This window comes from Protopterus annectens, chromosome 2.part1 (genome assembly GCF_019279795.1).
Source record: "Protopterus annectens isolate FY-2018-M chromosome 2.part1, PAN1.0, whole genome shotgun sequence".
NCBI classification, from domain to species: Eukaryota; Metazoa; Chordata; order Ceratodontiformes; family Protopteridae; genus Protopterus; species Protopterus annectens.
In genome coordinates this window covers 873,263,801-873,289,785 of record NC_056729.1, presented here as the reverse complement: position 1 = coordinate 873,289,785, position 25,985 = coordinate 873,263,801, and the positions used below count along the sequence as shown (strand labels likewise).

General features: G+C 35.7%; 1 protein-coding gene across 1 annotated transcript in view; it reads right to left on the bottom strand.

Moving 5' to 3' along the window:
• Positions 1-25,985, bottom strand: part of WDR17 (WD repeat domain 17) — a 1,021,977-nt gene that overhangs the window by 629,364 nt on the left and 366,628 nt on the right. Inside the window, exon 11 of the mRNA XM_044062517.1 lies at positions 10,781-10,867. Within this exon, the coding sequence (XP_043918452.1) occupies positions 10,781-10,867 (87 nt within the window). The remainder of the gene's footprint in view (positions 1-10,780; positions 10,868-25,985) is intronic.

Here is a 25,985-nt window from a genome sequence, read left to right as displayed (position 1 = left end):
TAAAATGACACATAATTAAATAACACATAGGTACGCTTGTATACTGTTGTTGGTGTATAGTATGTAACTTAACAATAAAAGTCACATTAATTAGTAAAGAGGTACACGCAACTTATTCCTGAAAAAAATATATACATATATTTATATTTGTGTAGTTCATGAAAAAAAATTTTATTTATAAAAAATATATAAATATATATATATATAATAAAATATAAATATAAATATACATATATCCATAAATTTAAAACTATGTGTTTCTTATATGTACATTGGCTTGCATGGTAAGGTTGAAAATACGTTGATTTACATGATATAATTAAAGTACTTTACAAAAGTTTCTCATATGTAATCTCATATACAAATCTCATATAAAATCTCATATATAAATTCGTATAAACCCATGTGGAAATCTCATAGTATATCTCATGTGGAACATTTCATAAAACAGTGGTAAATAAAAAATATATATATTATTGTGTATATATAATTGAATAACTGAATTAAGGTAAAATAAGATAAAATTACTGAGTTGGTAAAATAAACTATTGGAAAAATAGGTGTATAGTGTATACATAGTAGTAATATTGTATAATAAAGTTATTGTGGAAGTGTTTGTTTATACTTAGTATCTTGTTTTTAATTATTATTTATTTTATTTTATTTTTATTTTTTGCTTTTTGTTTTTTTGTTTTTACCTTGTTGGCCCTTAATTTAAGGGCTGGTAATAATGACACATGGTCATTCATCCCTGGGGGTGTATTAGAATCCAAACGGAGTTGCCAGATCAATTCTCTATAATAAAGTAATGTTTCCCAGTCTCCTCCTCTACTGTTCTTAGGTATCATTTATAATATTCAAAACTTAAAATTAGCTCCCAAGCAAGTAAGTGTGTGTCTATATAGAGCATTTGTTTCCCTTTTTCTGTTTATATCGTACATATGCTCATATATTCTTTGTCTCAGATATCTCTCTGTCTTACCTACATAGTATCCCCAACATGAGGTACAGAAGGCTAAATATACTACCCCACTGGTATAACAAGTGAAGTAGTGTTTACTTTTAAATGTCATAGGAATGGAGGGTAACGTTAGTTCCTCTGTATTTGTAGTAAATATACATTGGGAGCATCTCCCACAACGAAAAATACCTTTTTTATTTTTATCGTTGTCCTGTTCATTCTTTTCATGCAAGTTTTTTAAGTTGGGACCTCTCCTAAAACTGTAAGTAATCTGTCTATTAAAAATTTCCAGTCTATTAGGCATAGTTTTAAAAATATCCCATGTCTTGTTTATGAGTTTTCTTATTGAATATGTATTAACACTATAAGTCATGACAAAAAAGGCGTGTTTTGGTGCGCTGTGGTGTTTGGAGTACTAGTCCCAGTGGTAGTTGGAATATAGTTTAAAGGGTTACTTACTATATTGGTCTCCGTATTTACCATATTAGTCTCCATATTTAACAAAGGTACATATTTTTTCCCCCACTCCCTAATCACATCTTCCGTTAAAGGAAGGATTATGGAATCTGGGTAGCCTCTTTCTAAGAATAGTTTATGTACGTAGTCCATTTCATTAATAATGTCAAGATAGTTAGAGGTCATTCTAGCCACTCTAACCATTTGTCCTTTAATGATATTTTTCTTTTGTATTGGGGGATGACAACTATTGTAGTGGAGATAGGAGTTGGAGAAGCACTTTTTTCTAAAAATCCTTGATGTATATCTGTTTCTAATATTATCTTTTGTTAATGTTACATCTAAGAAATGTGTCTCTTCTATGCTGTACTCATGTGTAAAACATAGAAATGAAGTTGAATTGTTTAGGTATTCCATAATTTTCGGTATATCTTCCTGTGTCCCTTTCCATATTATTAATATATCATCCAGGAAATGGAAATATTGAACAATATTTTCCATAAAGGGTGAATTAAAGACAAAATGTTGTTCCCAGAAAAGCATAACTATGTTGGCAAATATGGGGGCACATGCTGCCCCCATTGCAACACCATCTAATTGGTGGAAAATATCTCCTTTAAAATAAATACAATTGTTTTTGAGGACTAATTCAATATTTTCCAACACCAGTCTAAACTCATATTTGTTAAGGAATTTAAATTCAATAAGCATAGCTTCAAACCATTCCAAGCCGATATCATGTGGAATCACAGAAAATAAATCTCTAACATCAATAGTTAAAAATGTATATTGAGCCTGGAATGGTATCTGGTTTATTTTACTAAGCAAATCCCATGAGTCAATTAAAATATGTGAGTGTAGCTTGTAGAAATGTTTTAGTTTTGTGTCAACATAGATAGCTAAGGGTTGAGTTTTTGAACCTTCTGATGTTATTATAGGTCTAAGTGGTGGATTTTCAACATTTTTATGCACCTTGGGTATACCAAACATAGTGGACAAAAAAGGTTTGTCTACTTTAAAAAATCTGTATAATCCATCATCTATCAGTCCTTGTGCTAGATTGTCTTCTATTATTAAATCAATTTTGTGGTATGCTATATTTAATTCATTTTTAGAAATAATAGTATATCTTCCTTCCACATTTAAAATATCCATCATTTTAGTTTGGTATAACCAGTTGTACATAAGAACTACCCCCCCACCTTTATCAGGCTTCATAATTCTGACATCTGAATAATGTTGTTTTATATCTTTCAGGATTCTTCTTTCCTCTGTATTCAAGTTGGGTTTACAAAAGGTAGTCTGATTTTGGTGGTAAAGTGTTCTCACTTCATTAGTTAACACTTTTTCAAAATTACTTATATCATTTTGTAAGGTGGGTTGTATGTACTTCTCCTTGTTAACATATTAGGTGTTTTTTGTATGTTAACACTGGTAGTATTGTTGATGGGAGTATTGTTATTCTGTGTCTTATTTAAAGTAGTTAAGACTTCTAGATTTAATTTTCTAGTAAATGATTTAATATCTAGTATAGTTTCAGCTAAGTTAAATTTTTTAGATGGTACAAAGTTAAATCCCCTTTTAAATAAAGAAAAATGTCCATCTTCAATTCTAAAATTCTAAAAATATTAAAAGTTAAAAACGAGAGATAAAATGTCACATAATTAAATAACATATAGGTACGCTTGTATACTGTTGTTAGTGTATAGTATGTAACTTAACAATAAAAGTCACATTAATTAGTAAAGAGGTACAAGCAACTTATTCCTGAAAAAAATATATACATATATTTATATTTGTGTAGTTCATGAAAAAAAATTTTTATTTATAAAAAATAATACCAGACCAATTGGGATACTACTAGAGATATACAAGGCCATCATGAAGAATTTTACAGTTCTGTAATTCTTACAATTCTGATACAGATATCCCTTTAGAACAGGAAGGACCATGGAGGTTAGAGCGAATAAGGAATTTACATATACACCCTACTTATGCACAAGTGACAAACAAACAGAACCAGAGATATTAGAAGAATTTATCTTAATAGATGATAATTTTGTACTGGAAAACAATATGAATGAGCCTGAAGATATGATTATACCAAATGCTTATATAGTTGAGACAGGAATGGCATCCAGGGAGTGTATAAACTCTTATCAACAAGACTGTGACTTTCACATATACAACTATACTGATATAAGAATTGAAGATGGACATTTTTCTTTATTTAAAAGGGGATTTAACTTTGTACCATCTAAAACATTTAACTTAGCTGAAACTATACTAGATATTAAATCATTTACTAGAAAATTAAATCTAGAAGTCTTAACTACTTTAAATAAGACACAGAATAACAATACTCCCATCAACAATACTACCAGTGTTAACATACAAAAAACACCTAATATGTTAACAAGGAGAAGTACATACAATCCCCCCTTACAAAATGATATAAGTAATTTTGAAAAAGTGTTAACTAATGAAGTGAGAACACTTTACCGCCAAAATCAGACTACCTTTTGTAAACCCAACTTGAATACAGAGGAAAGAAGAATCCTGAAAGATATAAAACAACATTATTCAGATGTCAGAATTATGAAGCCTGATAAAGGTGGGGGGGTAGTTCTTATGTACAACTGGTTATACCAAACTAAAATGATGGATATTTTAAATGTGGAAGGAAGATATACTATTATTTCTAAAAATGAATTAAATATAGCATACCACAAAATTGATTTAATAATAGAAGACAATCTAGCACAAGGACTGATAGATGATGGGTTATACAGATTTTTTAAAGTAGACAAACCTTTTTTGTCCACTATGTTTGGTATACCCAAGGTGCATAAAAATGTTGAAAATCCACCACTTAGACGTATAGTAACATCAGAAGGTTCAAAAACTCAACCCTTAGTTATCTATGTTGACACAAAACTAAAACCTTTCTACAAGCTACACTCACATATTTTAATTGACTCATGGGATTTGCTTAGTAAAATAAACCAGATACCATTCCAGGCTCAATATACATTTTTAACTATTGATGTTAGAGATTTATTTTCTGTGATTCCACATGATATCGGCTTGGAATGGTTTGAAGCTATGCTTACTGAATTTAAATTCCTTAACAAATATGAGTTTAGACTGGTGTTGGAAAATATTGAATTAGTCCTCAAAAACAATTTTATTTATTTTCAAGGAGATATTTTCCACCAATTAGATGGTGTTGCAATGGGGGCAGCTTTTCTGGGAACAACATTTTGTCTTTAATTCACCCTTTATGGAAAATATTGTTCAATTTTTCCGTTTCCTGGACGATATATTAATAATATGGAAAGGGACACAGGAAGATATACCGAAAATTATGGAATAACTAAACAATTCAACTTCATTTCTATGTTTTACACATGAGTACAGCATAGAAGAGACACATTTCTTAGATGTAACATTAACAAAAGATAATATTAGAAACAGATATACATCAAGGATTTTTAGAAAAAAGTGCTTCTCCAACTCCTATCTCCTCTACAATAGTTGTCATCCCCCAATACAAAAGAAAAATATCATTAAAGGACAAATGGTTAGAGTGGCTAGAATGACCTCTAACTATCTTGACTTTATTAATGAAATGGACTACGTACATAAACTGTTCTTAGAAAGAGGCTACCCAGATTCCATAATCCTTCCTTTAAAGGAAGATGTGATTAGGGAGTGGGGGAAAAATATGTACCTTTGTTAAATATGGAGACTAATATGGTAAATACGGAGACCAATATAGTAAGTAACCCTTTAAACTATATTCCAACTACCACTGGGACTAGTACTCCAAACACCACAGCGCACCAAAACACTTCCTTTTTTGTCATGACTTATAGTGTTAATACATATTCAATAAGAAAACTCATAAACAAGACATGGGATATTTTTAAAACTATGCCTAATAGACTGGAAATTTTTAATAGACAGATTACTTACAGTTTTAGGAGAGGTCCCAACTTAAAAAACTTGTATGAAAAGAATGAACAGGACAAAGATAAAAATAAAAAAGGTATTTTTCATTGTGGGAGATGCTCCCAATGTATATTTATTACAAATACAGAGGAACTAACATTACCCTCCATTCATATGACATTTAAAAGTAAACACTACTTCACTTGTTATACCAGTGGGGTAGTATATTTAGCCTACTGTACCTCATGTTGGGTATACTATGTAGGTAAGACAGAGAGATATCTGAGACAAAGAATATATGAGCATATGTACGATATAAACAGAAAAAGGGAAACAAATGCTCTATATAGACACACACTTACTTGCTTGGGAGCTAATTTTAAGTTTTGAATATTATAAATGATACCTAAGAACAGTAGAGGAGGAGACTGGGAAACACTACTTTATTATAGAGAATTGATCTGGCAATTCCATTTGGATTCTAATACACCCCCAGGGATGAATGACCATGTGTTATTATTACCAGCCCTTAAATTAAGGGCCAACAAGGTAAAAACAAAAAACAAAAAGCAAAAAATAAAAATAAAATAAAATAAAATAAATAATAATTAAAAACAAGATACTAAGTATAAACAAACACTTCCACAATAACTTTATTATACAATATTACTACTATGTATACACTATACACCTATTTTTCCAATAGTTTATTTTACCAACTCAGTAATTTTATCTTATTTTACCTTAATTCAGTTATTCAATTATATATATACAATAATATATATATTTTTTTATTTACCACTGTTTTATGAAATGTTCCACATGAGATATACTATGAGATTTCCACATGTGTTTATACGAATTTATATATGAAATTTTATATGAGATTTTTATATGAGATTACATATGAGAAACCTTTGTAAAGTACTTTAATTATATCATGTAAATCAACGTATTTTCAATCTTACCATGCAAACCAATGTACATATAAGAAACACATAGTTTTAAATTTATGGATATATGTATATATATATTTATATTTTATTATATATATATATATATATATATATATATATATATATATATTTATATATTTTTTATAAATAAAATTTTTTTTCATGAACTACACAAATATAAATATATGTATATATTTTTTTCAGGAATAAGTTGCTTGTACCTCTTTACTAATTAATGTGACTTCTATTGTTAAGTTACATACTATACACCAACAACAGTATACAAGCGTACCTATGTGTTATTTAATTATGTGTCATTTTATCTTTCGTTTTTAACTTTTAATATTTTTGTAATTTATTTTAAACCTTGAATTTCAAGGCAACACTATTTGTTACTAATTGGTTTTTTAAAATCATCAATTATTGAATCAATTAATTAACTAATTAGAAGATGTATAAAAGCCCTTGTGTAGCAACAACATTTATTCTGATGAAGTTTCCGGTCAGGAAATGAAAGCGCTTAATCGACTTGTACTGTGTTTGTGTAAATAAATTTCTCTTTATTACGAACTGCAGAGTCTTGCGAGAGGATTATTTTGTGACATCTTGAGACTTATTGTTCCTTCAACACTGTGAGACTGCCTTTATCGGTTTCCTGCTATCGGGGAATTCACTACTGTTTACTACTGAAAAAGTTGCTATAAGCAGTACTGAGATCAAGCACAACTACACACACACACACACACACACACACACACACACACACACACACACGTATATACATATATATATATATATATATATATATATATATATATATACATATATATATATATACATAGATCTCTCTCTCTTTCTCTATCTATCTATATATATATATATATATATATATATATATATATACAGGTCTACTTCTAAATTTTGAACTTTCAAAACTTCAAATTTCTTATGGTCGAGACCATAAAATTGAAGTTTTGAAACTTTGAAATGTAAATAAAAATAAAAACAAAAAAATTTGTTTTCTTACATTTTTGCAGGGGGTGGTCAAGTGCCCTTTTCACCCCACACCCCCTGCTAATTTAAATATACTAACTTCGAGATCACACTACAGTGAGTAAAATGGTAAATATACCATTCCAGGCTTCATGGCGATCTCCATTTAAATGGTTGGAAATTTCAAAACTTCAATCTTACGCTATCAACCATAAGAAATTTGTAGTTTTGAAACTTTGAAATTTAGAAGTGGACCCATAGATTCACACACACAAATGCATATACACTGAAACAGGCAGGTGAATATGAGAAAAGAAGAAGTTAATTATCTCTAACAAGAAAACAAGCATATTCCAAAAATCTGTTGAATAAACAGGGGAAAGTTCTAATTATACAGACAAAAATGTATCATATCTGATCCTTTTACCATCATTTACAGTCTGGGAACACTGCAATATATGGACTATAGGTAATACCCTCTGAAAGTGAACAGGGTACTCAGCACAAGAAATCTATGGCTTTCCAAACCTGAAACCAGAAAATTAGACTTTATCATTATGTATTCTAAGCCTCAGATTGGTGTGACAATTCTTCTTACTCCATGACTCAACAATGCCTGTGTTAGTATATTGTATGTAGTAGGCTTGTGAAGGTGTGGAATCCATATCACAGGTATGGAGGGAAGGCCCCCAAAACACATATTTATTATTTTTTATTTATTTACTTACCTGCTTACTTATATAGTAGCTTTATTAAGTTATTTACATTTGCTAACCTGGAAATGTTCAGCTGGGAAATTTCATTGTCAGTGGAATCCCAAACAGATAAATACAAAAATAATAATTAACAAGGCAAATTAACAAAGGTAATAAAATAAGTTAATCAGTTTGGAAAATAAATTAACAACAGATCTGAATTTACAAAATTAACATGCAAAATAAATAGAATATATTTATTTTCAGGACTAATTAATATCATGAATGAGACCAGTATTAAAGCAATATATCATTTTGGTCACTGATAACAAGAAATAAGAAATTTTTAATAGGCAACACAGAGGACTAGAAAACAGAATCAGAAATTAGCAGAATAAATAAATTCATAGTTACAGATGCATAAAGTCAGAAATTGGGAAGAATGAAAAACATCAGAGGTAATAAAAATGCAGATTTACATTAGAGGTATGCTTAAATTAGTTATAACAGAGTAGTAAGTGAAGTAAGATTGTGAACTATGTATCTTCTGTGGATTTCAACATTCACTCTAATTAAACTTTGTTTAATGTTCTGAGGCTCACATGGCTGATCACCAAACTTCTGTTATATAGCCCTTTTGAAAGTGCAAAACAAAGACGTACAACACACATTCCCATAACCATTTTCTTATGTAATATGGATTTTGTTTTACATTGTATTGAAAAAAAAAAAACTCAGCATGTTAATCCTGATCAGCAATGGAAGTTTTCTCTTAGGAGGCACCATATAGGCAACTATGGATTCAGTGCACCTGGAAATAAACTTCAGATTGCAAGGTGGGTTATCATAAAGATATACATTTTTGCATACTTCCTTGCTCCCCACATCTAAGCACCAGGTGCCTTCAGTGCCTGTCTTTTTCCACCTGTCTAACAACCCAACTTAGTCACACATGATGAAGCTCTGATCCATGTTTTTGGGTTAGTAAGAACATCAAGTTTTCTTGGTGTAGAGTCATATCCTGCAAGTTGTGTTTTCCCCAGGCCTGTCATTGCATACCTCCCTCCCATGCTGGTATTCATCCATGACTGCTTCTAACTTACCCACACTACAGGCAACACCCACCACAAATCCTCAGCCACCATCAGGGATCAGCTAGGCACGCTCTTCCTCCTTCCTTGAATTATAAGTGTCAAGCTCCTATGAAAACTTGGCTTACCTATGACACTGGCAGGGCTTAAGCTCTCTGTAGGTTTAGCTTAGCAACAATTAATTTGGCTATACTTCCTGCTCTGCGAGCCTCACATAATGTAAATAAACATTTCCAAAGTGCTGGATGCTATTTACAGCAAAACAAAACATGAATTCATTGCAGTTAAAAGAAAAACACACATCAATGTACAAATTATTAGAGCTATAATGTTACTGGGCTAACAACCACATTCTGAAATTTCTTCCCATTAACACTTTCTTTCAACCTAAGTTTTTTTAACAAAGTATGACATTGAAATCCCTAATATTTCTTTTCCAAGTGTGTTTGTATCACTGACTGCAATAAGTATCTTTCTTAGGGTAATATATCAAGCCGATGTGCACCAAAACATGACTGGGAAAATACCTTCTCACATGTCTAAGAAATTTAGTGTCAGCAGTGTCATACAGCAACAGCACAGAAATAACAAAAGAAGAAAGTCATTTGAAAGTACTGAGAATATTTCTACTTACATATGTTATATAGAAAACCTCCTCATAGGCATAGGCCATATGCAGAACTCCCTTATAGGCATTTGCTATACACTGAACCCCCTCATAGGCATATGTCATGCACAGAACCCCCTTCCAGACATATGTCATACAATCCCCTCATAGGCATAGGCCAAATGTAGAACTCCATTATAGGCATCTGCCATAAACCGAACCCCCTCATACACATATGTCATGCACAGAACCCTCTAATATGCATATACCATATGTAGAACTCCCTCACAGGGCCTAAGCAAGAAAAGATTTGTCCATCTCTTATGTCAGAAGTGCTGCATCCTCCTGCACTTGTCAATGTGCTTATTGCCTCATTTAATCTTAAATTGAATACTAATTTTCACAGAATCACCTTTGTCAAGATAAATCAACATTTGATATGGTAATACTAAGTCTTGATAAGCTTTGCTTCATACAACTTAATCTTCATCCCTGATATAACCATTCTGCATTTGTTAAACAGTCTGTGATAATCATACTTTATTGTACTTTGCAATTCTGGGACCATGCCCATGTTGCCAATCATCTTCTGCAAAAAAATGTGTTTTGTATTATTATTATTTTTTTAAACATCTCTGCCAAGTATAATGTACATATAAATGCTGGTGGCATTAAAAATGATACTGTGTGTGTGTGTGTGTGTGTGTGTGTGTGTGTGTGTGTGTGTGTGTGTGTGTGTGTGTGTGTATAATAGTTTTTTTAAAAATAAATGCCCCATATTACTTTGGAAGACCATATATTAAATGTAGTGTTAAACAAAGGTTTTGTCTGCTTCTTCTGCCAATACTTTACCATACAGTTAAAAGATCTTATAAAAGTGATCAAAGTGTATATGATATTCCCAACTTTGTAGTTAAATTTATACTAGTAATTTCAAATACATATGCAGAGTTTTCCTGACCATTGGCTCAACCTTATTTTTACTTGGACAGCAACATGACATAAAATGAAATAATTAAACATCTGAATAATTAATGCAATCATAATTTGCAATAATAATCACTTACTTGTTGTTTTGACTCCAGTCGCAACCAAAAACAGCTGCTGGATGTTTATACCTGTGTAGAACTTTGCCATCAATTGTTCGAATAATACTGTAAAAAAAAGCAGACATTAAATACTCAGGTTAAAATGACACTCATTAAATAAAAACTTGTGCATATGTTCTAAAAATTATAGGTCCTTTCTCAATGTTAACATTACAGAAGAATAACAGATCCTAAAAAATGCAGAAAAAAGCAACAGAGACCTCCAAAGCAGACATCCAAGCAACCTCCACCCCTCCCCAACATAAACCATGAAACATATACTTCACAAAACCAGTGTGCCACACAATCACAGCCCTTAAGGCAAAATAACATACCCAACATACTAGTAATAGGTGACTCTGTAGTCAGGCACACTGACATCCCACTCACTAGGCTGAATAAGGAGAAGGTTACAGTTATCTGCCTGTCGGGTGTCAGGATCCACCACATAACACAAGCACTCAGGTCACTCCAGATCAGGTACAAATATGACTCTGTCATTGTCCATGTTGGTGTGAATGACCTGAGCCGTACCTCCCTGGACTACATGAAAAGAGACACGGAAGAGTTCTCTGATCACGTAGCCGAGGCCAGTATGACCCTGACTCTGAGTAGCATCCTGCCCTCACCAAGAATGATACAACAGTATAAAGAAAAAATTATCAATTTCGACAATTGGCTACGTTTCTGGTGTCATTCAAAGGGGATCCAGTGTGTGTCCGCCTGGGATGACATGCTCGACAAGCCCCTCTGCTTCACTAGAGACATCTTGCACCTGTCATCTTTAGGCTTTCGAATATTGGCCAAAGCTCTTGCCACCCCCATAGTGCCTTTTTTAGGCAAGGCACAAAAGACAAACCCACCAACGTAAATAGCACAAGTAACAAAAATCTGAGCGTAATGCTACTCAATGCCAGAAGTCTAATCCTCAAAATGCACGCACTTGAGGCACTCCTCAGTATGGAGAAAATCAATATATGTGCAGTAACAGAAACCTGGTTTAAGGCTCCAGAGAGCACCCCAGCACTACCAGGCTACAACTCATTTCGGCCACAGAACCCAGACCGAAATACAAAAGGCGTGGGAGTACCCATATTCATCAAGGATACCCACACCTCCAGGTTAGTGGCACAGCGTGATGCTTCAGAGATCATCCAAGTGCAAATAACAATGGGCAAAACTGCTATTCAAATTATAGCTTGCTACAGATCACCCAACATGTCCTAGGACCCCCATTCCACATTTCTGAAAACACTGGGAAACATAAAGGTCCTACCAAACATCCTAATATTGAGTGATTTCAACTACCCAAACATCAACTGGGAGAACTCCTCAAGTACTAACTCCTTTGCCCAACATTTCCTAGAATTTATAAACTCAAACACCCTGGATCAACTGGTCAAGACTCCCACCAGAGGTGACAACATATTGGACCTGGTCATCACCAACATGGGCGACCAGTGTTCCACACTGGAGGTCAATCCCTTGCTGGTTAGATCTGACCATAAACAAATCACTTTGGCTATCCACATTGCTCCCCCACTCCTGGACAAGGAAACCACCATGAAAAACTTTTCAAAAGCAAACTTCACGTTACTTAAGACCGAGGTGGAAAGTTTCAAAGCCCCCATGCTAAAGGATAATGCTGTCCAAGCTGCAAAATCCTTTACTAATGCATTCTATGGGCACCTACAAGAAAGCAGGGATCGTGCTATCCCAAGCAAAACCAAGACTAACTCCTCCAAGAAAAGGAAACCAAGTCTGGTGGAACCCTGCCATAAACAAACTATACAATAGAAGGATGAAACTAGTACAGAAAAGAGTAAAATCCCAAGAAGGGAAGACATCCCTGATCAGTATCAGCAAAAAAAACTACATTCCCTCATAACATTGTCCAAGGCGAGCTTCGAAAGAAAAATTGCCAAGGACTCCATAAGGCATTCTTTAGTTATGTCAAGAATCTAAGTGGCACAGCTCAGATCTGCTCAGAGTTAATGCAGAATGTCACAAAATACACTGAGCCAACCGATATTGCCAACATCCTCGCAGACAGGTTCAGTGCAAACCTCACCCCCCTCTCACCCCCAAAAGGGCCCATAACCATACCAGAAGAATGTAGAGCCTCTGAAATCACAGACACTCAGGTTAAAACAGCCCTCTCCAAAGCCAAAAACACAGCATCAATGGGACAAGATGGTGTCCCAGGCTGCATCCCACATGAGCTTAAAGACAAACTAACCCCTCACCTAAACACACTGTTCAAACTCAGCCTCTCCACAGGCTACATACCCCTAGAGTGGCACACAGCAACGGTTATTCTGCTCTACAAAGGTGGAGTCACAACAGACCCCAGGAACTATCACCCTATAAGCCTGACTAGCTTGGTTTGCAAGGCTATGGACCGCATCGTCATGGAACTCATTAACAGAGACATTGGGAACCTCCCAACACTGGACCCTACCCAGTTCGGCTTTGTTAAGGGCAGATCATTCCTCCTAAACCTGTTGGACTTCTTTAATACAGTTACCAAGGTTATAGATGAGGGAAAGGTGGTACACACATCATACCTAGACCTTGCAAAGGCCTTCTACACCATTCCCCATTCTGGTATTATAGAGAAGATCAACAGCCTGTACATAAACCCCTATGTCACAAGATGGGTTGCCAATTGGCTCATGGACAGAACCCACATGGTGAGAGTTGTGGGAGCTAGGTCTGACTCTAAACCGGTTACAAGTGGCGTTCCCAAGGGCTCAGTCCTAGGACCCCTTTTGTTTGGTATATACTTCTCAGAGGTACAGGCAAGCACAGGAGGACTATGGCTGACCAAATTTGCAGACAACTGCAAACTAGGGGCTATAACTGACTCTCCAGCTGACACAGACATCCTCCAAAAGGGTTTCATTGAGATGGATACCTGGTGTCAAAATCATGGCCTCGAGCTAAATGCCAAAAACTGCATAGTCATCCCCTTTGGAAAAAAACAAAGTACACACAAACTACCACATAGGTGGTAGCCCCTAAGTACGGAAAATGTAATAAGGGATCTGGGGACCCAAGTAGATGGCAATCTCTCCTTTGATAATCACATTGCCAAAGTGGGTAGAAAATCCTTCTATGTGGCCCACCTAATCACAAAAGGGTTTGCATCCAGATCAAAAGAGGTCATTGTGCCCCTCTACTCATCACTCATCAGACCCATTATAAAGTACAACGCCCCAGTTGGGATGTACTTTACTAGACACCTGCAACAGCTGGAAAGACTACAGAAGTAACTCACCAAGAGGATCACTGGCCTCAAATAGATGCCCTATGCAGCTCGACTGAAGAAATTCCAGCTGTACTCGGTTGCATACCGCCTACGCAGAGGTGATCTTTGCCTGACATACAAGGCCATGTCCAACCCAGAATTGATGGACATGCTCCACCTAAAGGAAACCTTATCTCCTTGAGCCACACATTCCAGGGATCTAAACCTCACCACAACAATAAATAGGACGTGCTGGAGGGATAGATTCCTGTCCCAGAGACTTCCCATGCTGTGGAACAAGATTCTACATTAGGCAGAGCTCCTCGCTAACACTCTTCAAGAGAAACCTTGACGAGTGAATGGGAAGCAGAAAGTTTACCCTGGGGATCACTTCAGTGGCTCTGCTGGATAGAGGCACAGGGAACTAATATAAGGGGGCGGCGAAAGCCAACACATTTTGGCTAGGCTTATAAATGCTTTTGGGCAGATAGCCTAGTACTTAACTATGAACCTATGAACCTATTAGACACTGACTGAATATTCCAAGTCTAGTCATGACTAGGCAATGTTAAATTATAATAATTTGATAATTATACTGATTCATGATAAAACTAACATATTAAATAAAATAAGTAAAGCACCATTTGGTATATGATATTCTATAGGTACATATATCTATATTTATCTGCCTATATTTTATATATATATATATATATATATATATATATATATATATATATATATATATATATATACATATACACACACATATATAAATATGGTTCCCCTTCATATGATCGAATTTCTCTAAACTCGAAAGTCATAAACTCGAAACCAGAATCTCGAATTTAGAGAAACTCAAACATATGAAAGGGACAAAAAAAAAGTAACACCTTTCAAATGTTTTCACAGGGGAGCTTCACCCCCCACACCCCCTACTTAAATATACCTACTCCAAGATCGCACTATAGTGAAGGAAAGGGAAATCTCCCATTCCGCGCTATACACGTAAGCGCATAACGGAAGATTTTCAATTCCTCCGCTATAGTGCGGTCACGGAACATTCACATTTAACCTGCCCCCTGCAATAAGGTAAGTTAACTTTTTATTTTTTTAAACCTAAGGCTCCCATTCACAATTTCGAGTGAATGGAAGTTCGAGATTCTGGTCTTGAGATTATGAATTTCGAGCTTCCAATCATTCGATCTTGTGAAGGGGAACTATATATATATATATATATATATATATATATATATATATATATATATATATGGTTCCCATTCAGAAGCCTGAAACATCATAAGCCTGAAAATCAAAATCCTGAAACCAAAAGCCTGAAAATTCAGAATCCTGAAAACTCAAAATCCTGAAAGCCCAAAATCCTGAAAGACCAAAATCCTGAAACTCAAAATCCTGAAAACACAAATAATGCTAATATGTCACTATAAAGACACTAATATCTACCAACTGACCCTGACCCTAACCCTAACCCTAAGGTCCGTCACTATCGCACACTCACCTGACCCGCGCCCTAAACCTAACTCACTTAAACCACCCCTAACCCCAATATTTGTCACTATTGCATACATGCCTAACCTGCGCCCTAACCCTAACTCACTTAAACCGCCCCTAACCCTAAAATAAAACCAACTGCACACTTACCTGACCCCAACGCATGACCTAACACCACAGGGCTAACAATAGCAAAGCCACAATGACATCAGTATGTCTATTTTGTGTTTTCAGGATTTTGAGTTTCAGGATTTTGGTCTTTCAGGATTTTGGGCTTTCAGGATTTTGAGTTTTCAGGATTCTGAATTTTCAGGCTTTTGGTTTCAGGATTTTGATTTTCAGGCTTATGATGTTTCAGGCTTCTGAATGGGAACCATATATATATATATATCTATATATATATATATATATGCGCACCGCACGTGCACACACACACACACACACACACACACACACACACACACACACACACACACACAAACACACACACACATATATATATATATATATATATATATATATATATATATATATTTATATATATATATATATATATATATATATATATAGCTATCTCAAATGATCGAGTTTTCAGAAACTTGAAATTCATACGGACGAGACCATGTTTCCAAAAACCCAAACATCCACTTAAAAAAAAAAAAAAACGCAAAAATATAAATTTTTATGTTTATGCACCTCCACACCCTCTGTTAATTATATATACCAATTCTGAGATTGTACTACAGTGAGGAAAAAGGTAAATTTCCCAATCCTTGCTGTACCACAATCTCCATTGAAATGCGTCAAGTTTTCAAAAACTCAATCATAAGGTCTTAACCATCTGAATTTCGAGTTTCTGAAAATTCTGATCTACTGATAGGGATCCATATCTATATATCTATATCTATATATATATATATATATATATATATATATATATATATGTATATAAATATATATATATATATATATATATATATATATATATATATATATTTAAATCACTGAAAGAAGCAGATGTTGACACCACTAATATTAACACAGTTTGTTTGTCTTTTCAGCTTTTTCCTGGTTAGGGGTCGTCACAGCGGAACTCCGGTCCACTAATGATTGGCAGTAGATTTTTTTTTTATGGTGCCAAGTTGCCAGCCCGACACCCAATCTTTAGCGAAGACATGCCCATTCACTCATGTCTTTCGGTGGCCACTCAACCGTGGGGAGGACATGCAGACTCCACACAGAAGGCACTCCAGCCATGAATCAAGCAGGAGAACCTCTTGCTATGAGGCAACAATGCTACCACTGTACCACTGCGGCTTCCAACCAATATCAACCAAAAATACTTACCAGCTAATGTACATGCTGTAAGGAATAATGCTAGGGTATGCAAATTTTAAAGATTTTTTTTTTGCAGAGGAAGGCAATATTTCTGCACCCCTGATGTAGGAGTCTATGCCCCATACCCTGCTAATTATTTATTTCAACTCCAAGATCACAAAATACCTGAGAAAGGGCATATACCCAAACCATAGAATGTATTGAACTTGCACACCTGTTGGTCATCTTGTTTGTTGACCAAAGTGTGCTAACAGAACAGAGGTCAGGATATGGGAGTTTCATGTGCTACAATCATTCAGTGGATATTGGGAAATTTGCCTTTTCCACACTGTAGAGCAATCTTGGAGTTAGTATGTAGAATTAGTATGGGGTGTGGAAGTGCAAGGCAGCTTTTCATATAGGGTGTCCACTGAAAACTGGATCTATACTATACTGTACTATACTATACTATACAATACTAAACCACACTATACTCTACTCTACTCTACTATACTCTACTTTACTATACTATACTATACTATACTATACTATACTATACTATACTATACTATACTATACTGTGCTATACTTATTTTCAATAAGAATAACTTTTAAAACTACGGTGAACTGAACGCAAAAACCTTCAACTTTTCATTCTGTGGTATAAAAAATAAGAGCTGATTCTTTCATATTACAAAGACTTTAGATATTTGAGAGGTGAATTTTATCGAAAGACATAGATGTCAACATTCAAAACACTGACCACAGAACATCAACAAATTAAATTTTGTCATCCTAGCAGATGTCAACCAAATATAGTTTCAACAAAATTCAGTGCTCTGATATAGCTAGATATAGATAAATATCTATATGGATGTCCAAGCATAAATCAAATATTAGTGTGGTTAGTGTCTGTATTGTTGACACACATTGGTTGATATATTTAGATGGTTAACAGTGTTCAAAAATCGACAATCCCTGGGGGAGGGGAATTTGCCTTTTCCCTGGGGATTGTGTGATCTCTGTTTGTTAGTATACATAATTACCAGTGATATGGGGGGGGGGGTGTGCAGGGGATCTTTAGTTTGTTGCCTGATCCAAGGATAAGCCTCTGAACATGCACTGTCACATGTTGACATGTTTTTGGCAATGTAAGTGTGTTGGCATTAAACACAAGTATTAGTAGTAGATTATACAAACAAATTTTGCATCATAGGGAGACTATGTGGATTATTAATTTAGGTGGCATTTTTCCAACAGGTTTAAATGAACATGTTTAAAAATACGTATTACTATGAGATATGATACTTTGGGTTGTATAAACCTGAAGTGAAAAAACTTTCAGCCATTAGGTGGCAAAATGTGTTTTACTGCTATTTGATGTAGCATATTTATCTATATATACATATATGTAATTACTCTTATGTTTATATGATGCATGTAGTTTGACATTTTGTAGTGATATTTATTATAGATTATCATTAGTATGACTTTAATTTTATATAAATATGTTTTATATTTTATATATACATAACATGGTATCTTCGAATACAAGCAAAAGCATTACTGAATACATTTTCTTGGGTGCTGTTCTTTGGTTGGCACTATGATTATATAGTACGTGTATCCATTTTAGAGCTATATGACTTTATTTCACATAAATATTTTTATATTTTTATAAATACATATTACATGGTTTCTTGGAATACTAATACATGCATTACTGAATGTGTTTTCTTGGGTGATATTCTTTTGTTTGCACTGTGATATATATATATATATATATATATATATATATATATATATATATATATATATATGTATTTATTTATTTATTTGACATTTATTTACCAGGGTCATCTGACTGGGTCTCCATTTTCAGAGGAGGCCTGGGGAGAAACGCTCCACATACAGTACAATGCAAATACAGCATAGTCCAAATGCAATATAAGTGACATGAGGAATACTATACAAAAATAAGTTGACAGAATGTAATTTATATCATTATAGACAATTTTAGTAATTCTAACAATATATATGTAGCCTATGAGTAGATAAATTGTATAAAAATAGTATGTAGGTAGTATAATGTATGACATCAGCTGTTATAGTACATAAAAAATGAAATACTGGTTTAAGTTAGGAAAATAATAGCAGAAGAGTTTGTGAATCAGAAAGATAGAGAGTTAAGAAGAATAGAGGCATTAGTCAGAGCAGTACCCTAACCGGGAAAAGCCGAAAGATACAACAACAACAACAGAGACAGAGCAGTAGCTTGAGGATATAGTACAGAAACAGAGAAGGAGATAGGAGAGACTTAGGATTGTACAGACTATGAGGTTGTGAGATATGACTGAAGAGGGAGAGAATGAAGCTAGTGTGGAAGAAGAGGAAGAGCTGAGCATTAGACTGGATTTATACAGGAGCAGAGCCATGTACTTTTGAGATGACTGATTTTTTAAAGCTGCTTTAAAGTGGGTTAGGCCAGGCATAGACCTGGAAGCAAGAGGTAGTGAGTTCTATAGTTTTGAGACAGAATATGAATACTGAGAGTGACCTGTTTTTTGTGGGTTTTGAGATAAGTAAGAGATTTTTGTCTTCTGTTTGTAGGGTTCTATTTAGTGTATAAGGTGTGACTAAGTGTGTTAGCGCAAGGAGGCAGTAGGCTTGAAAATAAGGCTGTGCAAAGTGGATAGCTGGATAAAAGCAAGCTGGTTGGGAAGTTCAAGTCAGTTTAGTTCTAGTAGTGATTCACAGTGATGTCTGCGATATTCAGAGTTTGTGGTAAACTTAGCTACTTTGTTGTAGAAGTTAGTAAATTAGTTAGGATAAGGGCACCGTAAAAAAGAGAGGGAAGTAAAAGAATTTTTGCTGGAGAAACTTTGTTTGCTGTAAAGAAATGTTTGTTTCTATATAACAATCCCAGTTTTTGATGAGTTTTCTTTATATTTTGCTGTATATGGTGGTGGAAGAAAAGTTTATTGTCAATGATTACTCCTAGAAGTTTGGTTTCTGCACTATTTCTATGACAGCATTGTCAGATGCAAAGATTTTGAAATGATCAGTGACAGGGGAGGTGTTTTTGGGGTGGAGTACTAATTTAGTTTTCTTCGGATTAAGAAAGAGTTGGGGATTTCTTAGCCAGGATTCAACTGCTGTAAAGGATTGCTGAGTTTTTGAAAGCTGTTCTGGTAGTGACTGAGCTGTACAGATTATAGTGGAATCATCAGCAAACTGAATGAGGGTTTCAGGGTAGGAGGCAGTGTGAAGATTGTTAGTGAAAATATTGAAGAGTAGGGGTCCGAGGATGGAGCCTTGAGGAACTTCAGTAGGCTTGTGAAAAAAGAGTGAGAGTTTGTTGGACCAATTAACTGCTTGTTTACAATCCTCAAAGTAGCTCGAGTTAAATATACACAAACACACACACACACATGTATATATATATATATATATATATATATATATATATAGTCACCATCCAAATAAGTGCATAGAACAGTTAAAAAGGATACATGTACAGAATAATATACACACACATACACTTCTATATTCCAGAAAAGCAGCATGACTCACAATCACTACCCACCAGCTTCCTAATCAAGTTACTTCAGTTTAGGGAATAGGCGGGCATTAGACTGACACTCTGACTGGAGAATGAATGTCCTCCAGTAGGGTGTTAATCTACAGGTAAGACTCACTGAAAATGAGTCTGCCACTTCATGGCAGTGTATTAAGCTGCTGTGGAGCTCAATCTGAAAGTAACCTAACGACCATCATTATTTTAGACTCGCTAAGTAGTGCTTTTGCTGTATAGCGAGTGCAAAATAAAAAAAGAAGAAAATTAAAAAATAAATAGAAAAGTGTGTGTGTTTGTGTCTGTGTGTGAGTGTATGTGTTAATGAGAGAGAGCGAGATCGAGCTATTATTTTACACTTGCTAAGCAGTGTTTTTGCTGTTTAGCGAGTTTAAGAAATAAACAGAAAAAAGTATATTTATGTTGTTGTGTGAGTGTATGCATACTTGTGTGCATAAAAGCAGAATTTTGTGTGTGTGTGTGTGTGCGCGCGTGCGCACGTGCCTGTGTGAGAGAGTGAGACAGAGAGAGAGAGACAGAGAGAGAGAGCGAGAGAGAGCGAGAGAGAGCGAGAGAGAGTGTGAAGAATAAGAGCAACTGAACAAGCACTGGCAGCAGCAACAGTTAAGAGGTTTGCATACTTTTAAGAGGTTTGCATACTTCTCAACTTCTTAGCTCAAGATAGCTCAATAAAGCCTAAAATAAATGGGGACAAAGCCTCAAAATAGGAAAAGATTTTCATATTGCTCTTTTATAAATTACAAAGTTGCTTAAATAACAGGATCTGTATTAGAATGAATTTTCTGAAGGAAATAAAAGTCTGAAGCTCAAACATATGTCATTATTTAGTAATTTCAGTCCCCAGTGACTGACAACAAAGTGCACATTTTAGAAATAAAGGACCAAAAAATAGAGTAAATATATGGATATTTTTAAATGTTATATTTTGGTTGCAAAATTCTTCCTCCAACGCCATTTACATATATTACAGTAAGTTTGAAACATTAGATGGAGGAAATATTTTACATCAAAAATATATAAAAAATAAGTAAGTAAAAAACAACAATTATACAGACAGTCCATTCTCTAAGCACAATAATGCCCTCCAGGATGTGTGTTACTGTCTAAATAATGCCCTCCAGGGATGAAGAGTCCCTTTGCATGTAGTGTTGGGCCTCACAACACCTCTGGTTGGGCGTTATATACACAGTAATCCACACCTTGTTGGGCATTATTGCTTGCTTAATTTACTTGACTGTGCATAGCCAGGACTTGAAGCTTTAGACTGGAATTTACATTTCTCCACAGCAGCTTAATACTTTTATTTCCTTCAGAAAGTTCATTCTAATACAGATCCTGTTATTTAAGTGAATTCTGCATTTGGTTATTACAAAGAACTGAATGACCCAGCAACAACAACAACAACAATATCAGGAATACCATACATTGCAAAGAAAGCATTTGTGGCACAGATAAAACCTGAAATTGTAGTATCACAAAACCTGTCAACCTGATGATACTTGGAAAGGTCTGTACCTTGTCTGGGCCACAGTCTGGTTGGAATGGTGTATAACAGCACAAACTGTCACGGATTATTATTGTGATGCAACCTGAACATTGCACAGCTCTGCTGTACTTGTTCTAGCTGGATTGTCATGCGTGGCCAGAATAACATATTACTTTTGTCTCTTGTAATGCATGACTACCACGTGACTAATGCCATGTCTCCAGCATTTAATTTTATCAGTCTAATTTGGAACTATCTTCTGTATCTGCTTTGTGTGAGAATCCAGCAGTGCATTTCATTTCTTCTTTTTGCAAAATGTTATGTAGTATTTCTTTCAGAATGTTATTTTCTGCTGTGACCAAAGCTTAATAGATACCACTTTTTGTGCATTCTTTTCTCAGTAGATTGCTGGAACTCCTTAAGCTTCTTTTCTGCTATAAATAATAACTCATCTACCTTTTAGTTTATCTTCAAGTTTAACCACCTTCTACTCCAGCAAATCTAAACAAATCAGTGTATCTGCTGTTTGCATCTGTCCAACTGGCTTAAGACCTGCCTTTATTTCTGAGACTATAGTAACATTCTTTGCTGTCTTAGTGATGCCTTATGTACCACCTTAAGAATGACTCTTTAATGGTGTATGGTTAATCCTACCTTCAACCTATGTTGTTAAATGTATGGATGCATATAATACTGGCTAGTATTACATGTCTATATGCTTAGATGTGCTATACTTACATGATTATATGATGTGGATGGCACAGAGGTACAGCAAGTAGTACTTTCTTCTCACAAGAGGTTTACCAGTTAGATTCTTAACTGGGTGCTGCATGTGTGGAATCTGCATGCCTCCCTGTGTTCATGTGACTTTTCTCCAGGTGCTCCGGTTTCCACACAAATTCCTGAGACATGCAGTTGGTGGATTGGACACTCTAAATTGGCCATGAGTATGAATGTGTATTTCTGTGTGTACATGTGTGTATGTATTGTGGAACAACAATTGTGGCAGGGCTAGCCACCTAACGGGATGAACATTGGCCCTACACAATTGCCACTGCTGAAATGACACAGCGAGCTCACATGGAAAAATAGTAAAAGGTGTTACATATGGATGGGTGCTTTCCAGATTCTGGTTTGATTTAAGTGGTACCATATTAGCTAAATGATAGCCTTGTAACCCTAGGAAAACGTCATCTTCTACAGCAGCTGTTGCTCATGAGCTTTGCACTGTCATATTGAATGCTTGGGATTTCAAGTGGGGCATGAGTTACTGAAGTCTGAAAGTTTGAAAGACAAGCCAGTGCATCAGATAATGTAAATGGCTTGTTTTCATCTTTATAAACAAACTAGTCACAGTCTTACTCAAAATTTTATTTGTATCAACTATTTCATGTTACACAAAACTGTTTCAAGCAACAATCAAGGCAAAGTTAGAAAATATTTTATATCCCAAAATGGTTCTATTATGTGTGTGCATGAGTGTGTGTGTTTTTGTGTGTGTGCGTGTGTGTGCGTGTGTGTGCGTGCATGTGTGCGTGCGCGTGTGTGCATGCGTGTGTGCGTGCGTGTGTGCGTGCATGTGTGCATGTGTGTGCGTGCGCGTGTGTGCGTGTGTGCGTGTGTGTGTGTGTGTGTGTGTGTGTGTGTGTGTGTGTGTGTGTGTGTGTGAACTAACATGTAGGTATTGATCATACTGACTACAGTTATTACTATTAAGGTGGTCAGTCTCCTCCTAGGTCATTAAATCTCTTGCGTAACAGTCCCTCACTCTTATTCTTCCCCTCCACTTGTGGAAGCATTAGCAGTTTCTGACAAGTGGTAACTTGCTTTTTTTTTCAGTTGTCGCTGTGATCTAACTGTCTACCTTTCTGAAGCTGCCCTTTTACTAAATGCAGCTTAGATTCCTTTACCAAAATCACAAGTGGGTGTGGGTAATGCTGGGGTTTTCTGTGGCTGACATGATTCAATCATGAGGGGTAACAAAATCTATATGGAAGGGGTATGGACAATGTAAAGTTTCATAGGATGATACTAGGCTAATGACTCTAGGGCCTTTACAAGCCTAGCTGTGTAAAAAGCCCATATACCCTATTTGACCATAGCTAGATGGTTGTTGTTAGTACAGCAGTTCTATGATCATCACCGACCACCCCTGTCCATGAAGCTCATAGCTGCCACCCCGGGGGTGAATTTACAGTCACCCATCCAATTATCAAGGTTGCGCTTAAATAGGGTCATTAAGGAGCTGTGCTTCAAGTGAAGTGGGAGCTTATTCCAGAGGACTGGCAATCCCTGGGAGATATATCTGTCTCTCCAGCACGTTTTGTTAATGTCACAGGCTAGGTTTTGATTCCTGAAGCGAGTGACTCTTGACCCATTTGATTTGCAGATGTGCAGCACTTCCATTAGAGCAGAGTCAGAGACTGCCCTGCAGGCCAGGCACAAGTCACCCCTCAGCAGCCTGTATGATACAGAGTACAGTGACAGGGCTTTCAGCTTTTCATGTAAGTCACATTTTGGAGGCCCTGTATTCTCTTGGTTAGAAACTTCTGTGGTCTGTTCAGGTGCTGTAGGTGTCTGGTGAGATACATACAGAACGGAACATTGTCCTCAAGTAGTGGTCTGATAAGGGTTGAGTACAGTGGAATTATAACCTTCTTAGTCTTGGATGTGATGCCGTTATTTATCAGATGTGCAATGTCAAAGGCTGTCCTTACCACCATGGACACATGGTGACTGAAATTTAGATTGCTATCAACCTATGCTCCCAAGTCTTGCACCACTAGTTTTGAGCTTAGAGGGGTGCTATTTGTACCATAATTAGCAGGGGCTACTTCTCTGCCAAAGGGGATAATGAGGCATTTTTTTTTTGCTTTTAGTTTTAGTCCATGACTTTGGCACCAATCATTTGTCTGCATCAGCCCATTCTGTAATATGTTTACATCGTTGGGGGACTCGGTGACTGTGCCCAGTTTGCAGTCATCTGCAGACTTAGTAAGCCATAGGCCATCTACTTTTGCCTGGACCTCAAAGAAATAGATTCCAAACAGTAGAGGGCTCAGCATAGATCCTTGTGGTACCCCACTGGTAACTGGTCTACTGATGGAGGTTGACTTCCCATCTTTTACAGAGAAAGAGAGAGTTTCTAAATGATCCCTGTTTCAAAAGCCTTGGCTAAATCAAGATAGGCGGTATGTACTACTTTGTCCTCATCCAGGGCTTTGGTGACATTCTCAAAGAAGTCCACCATGTTTAATAAGTGAGATCTACCCTTGACGAAACCAGATTGGGTGAGGTCAAGAGTTTGAAGGTCACCTGTGTCCTTGTTGATAAGGTCCATTATGATTCTTTCAATGGCCTTGCAGATAAAGCTGGTTAGGCTTATGGGTCAATAGTTTCCTGGGTCCATTGATGAACCCCCCCCACCTTTGTGCAAGGGGATTACTGTCGCTGTTCTCCACTCATTCAGAACAAGCCAGTGCTCAGTCTATGATTAAAGAGAGCGCCAAGTGGATTTGCTAGGTTTTGTTTTAGATTGAATAGTAAGCAACCTGGGATGTTATCTGATCTCATAGAGGCCGTGCTTTTGGCCTTGTAGAGTGCATGTATGACCTGTTCTTTGGAGATACTCGGTAGAGGACTGGTGTCAGAAATGCTTTAGGGTAAGGTTGGTGGGGACAGGGGGGTGAAGTTATTTCCAAATCTGTCAACTAGCAGTTTGGCAATTTCCTCAGGTTCACTGTGAGTGGTACCATCATGTATAAGTTCAGCAAACAGCTGGATATTCCATTTTAGGTTTCCGACATAGGTATAGAATGCCTTATGCTTGTCTTTAGCTAAGGATGCTAATTTAGTCTCATAACTAGCCTTAAAGGACTTTCCAAGATATCTGATTTGCTTGTTCAATCTGTGGATGGTATTCTTCCTCTGTTGAGTAAGTCCCCTCTTGTTTCTTAAATATCAGTTTCTTTCTTTTGTTTTATAACTTATTTACACTTACTGGTTTTAGTCCTGTCAGGTACAG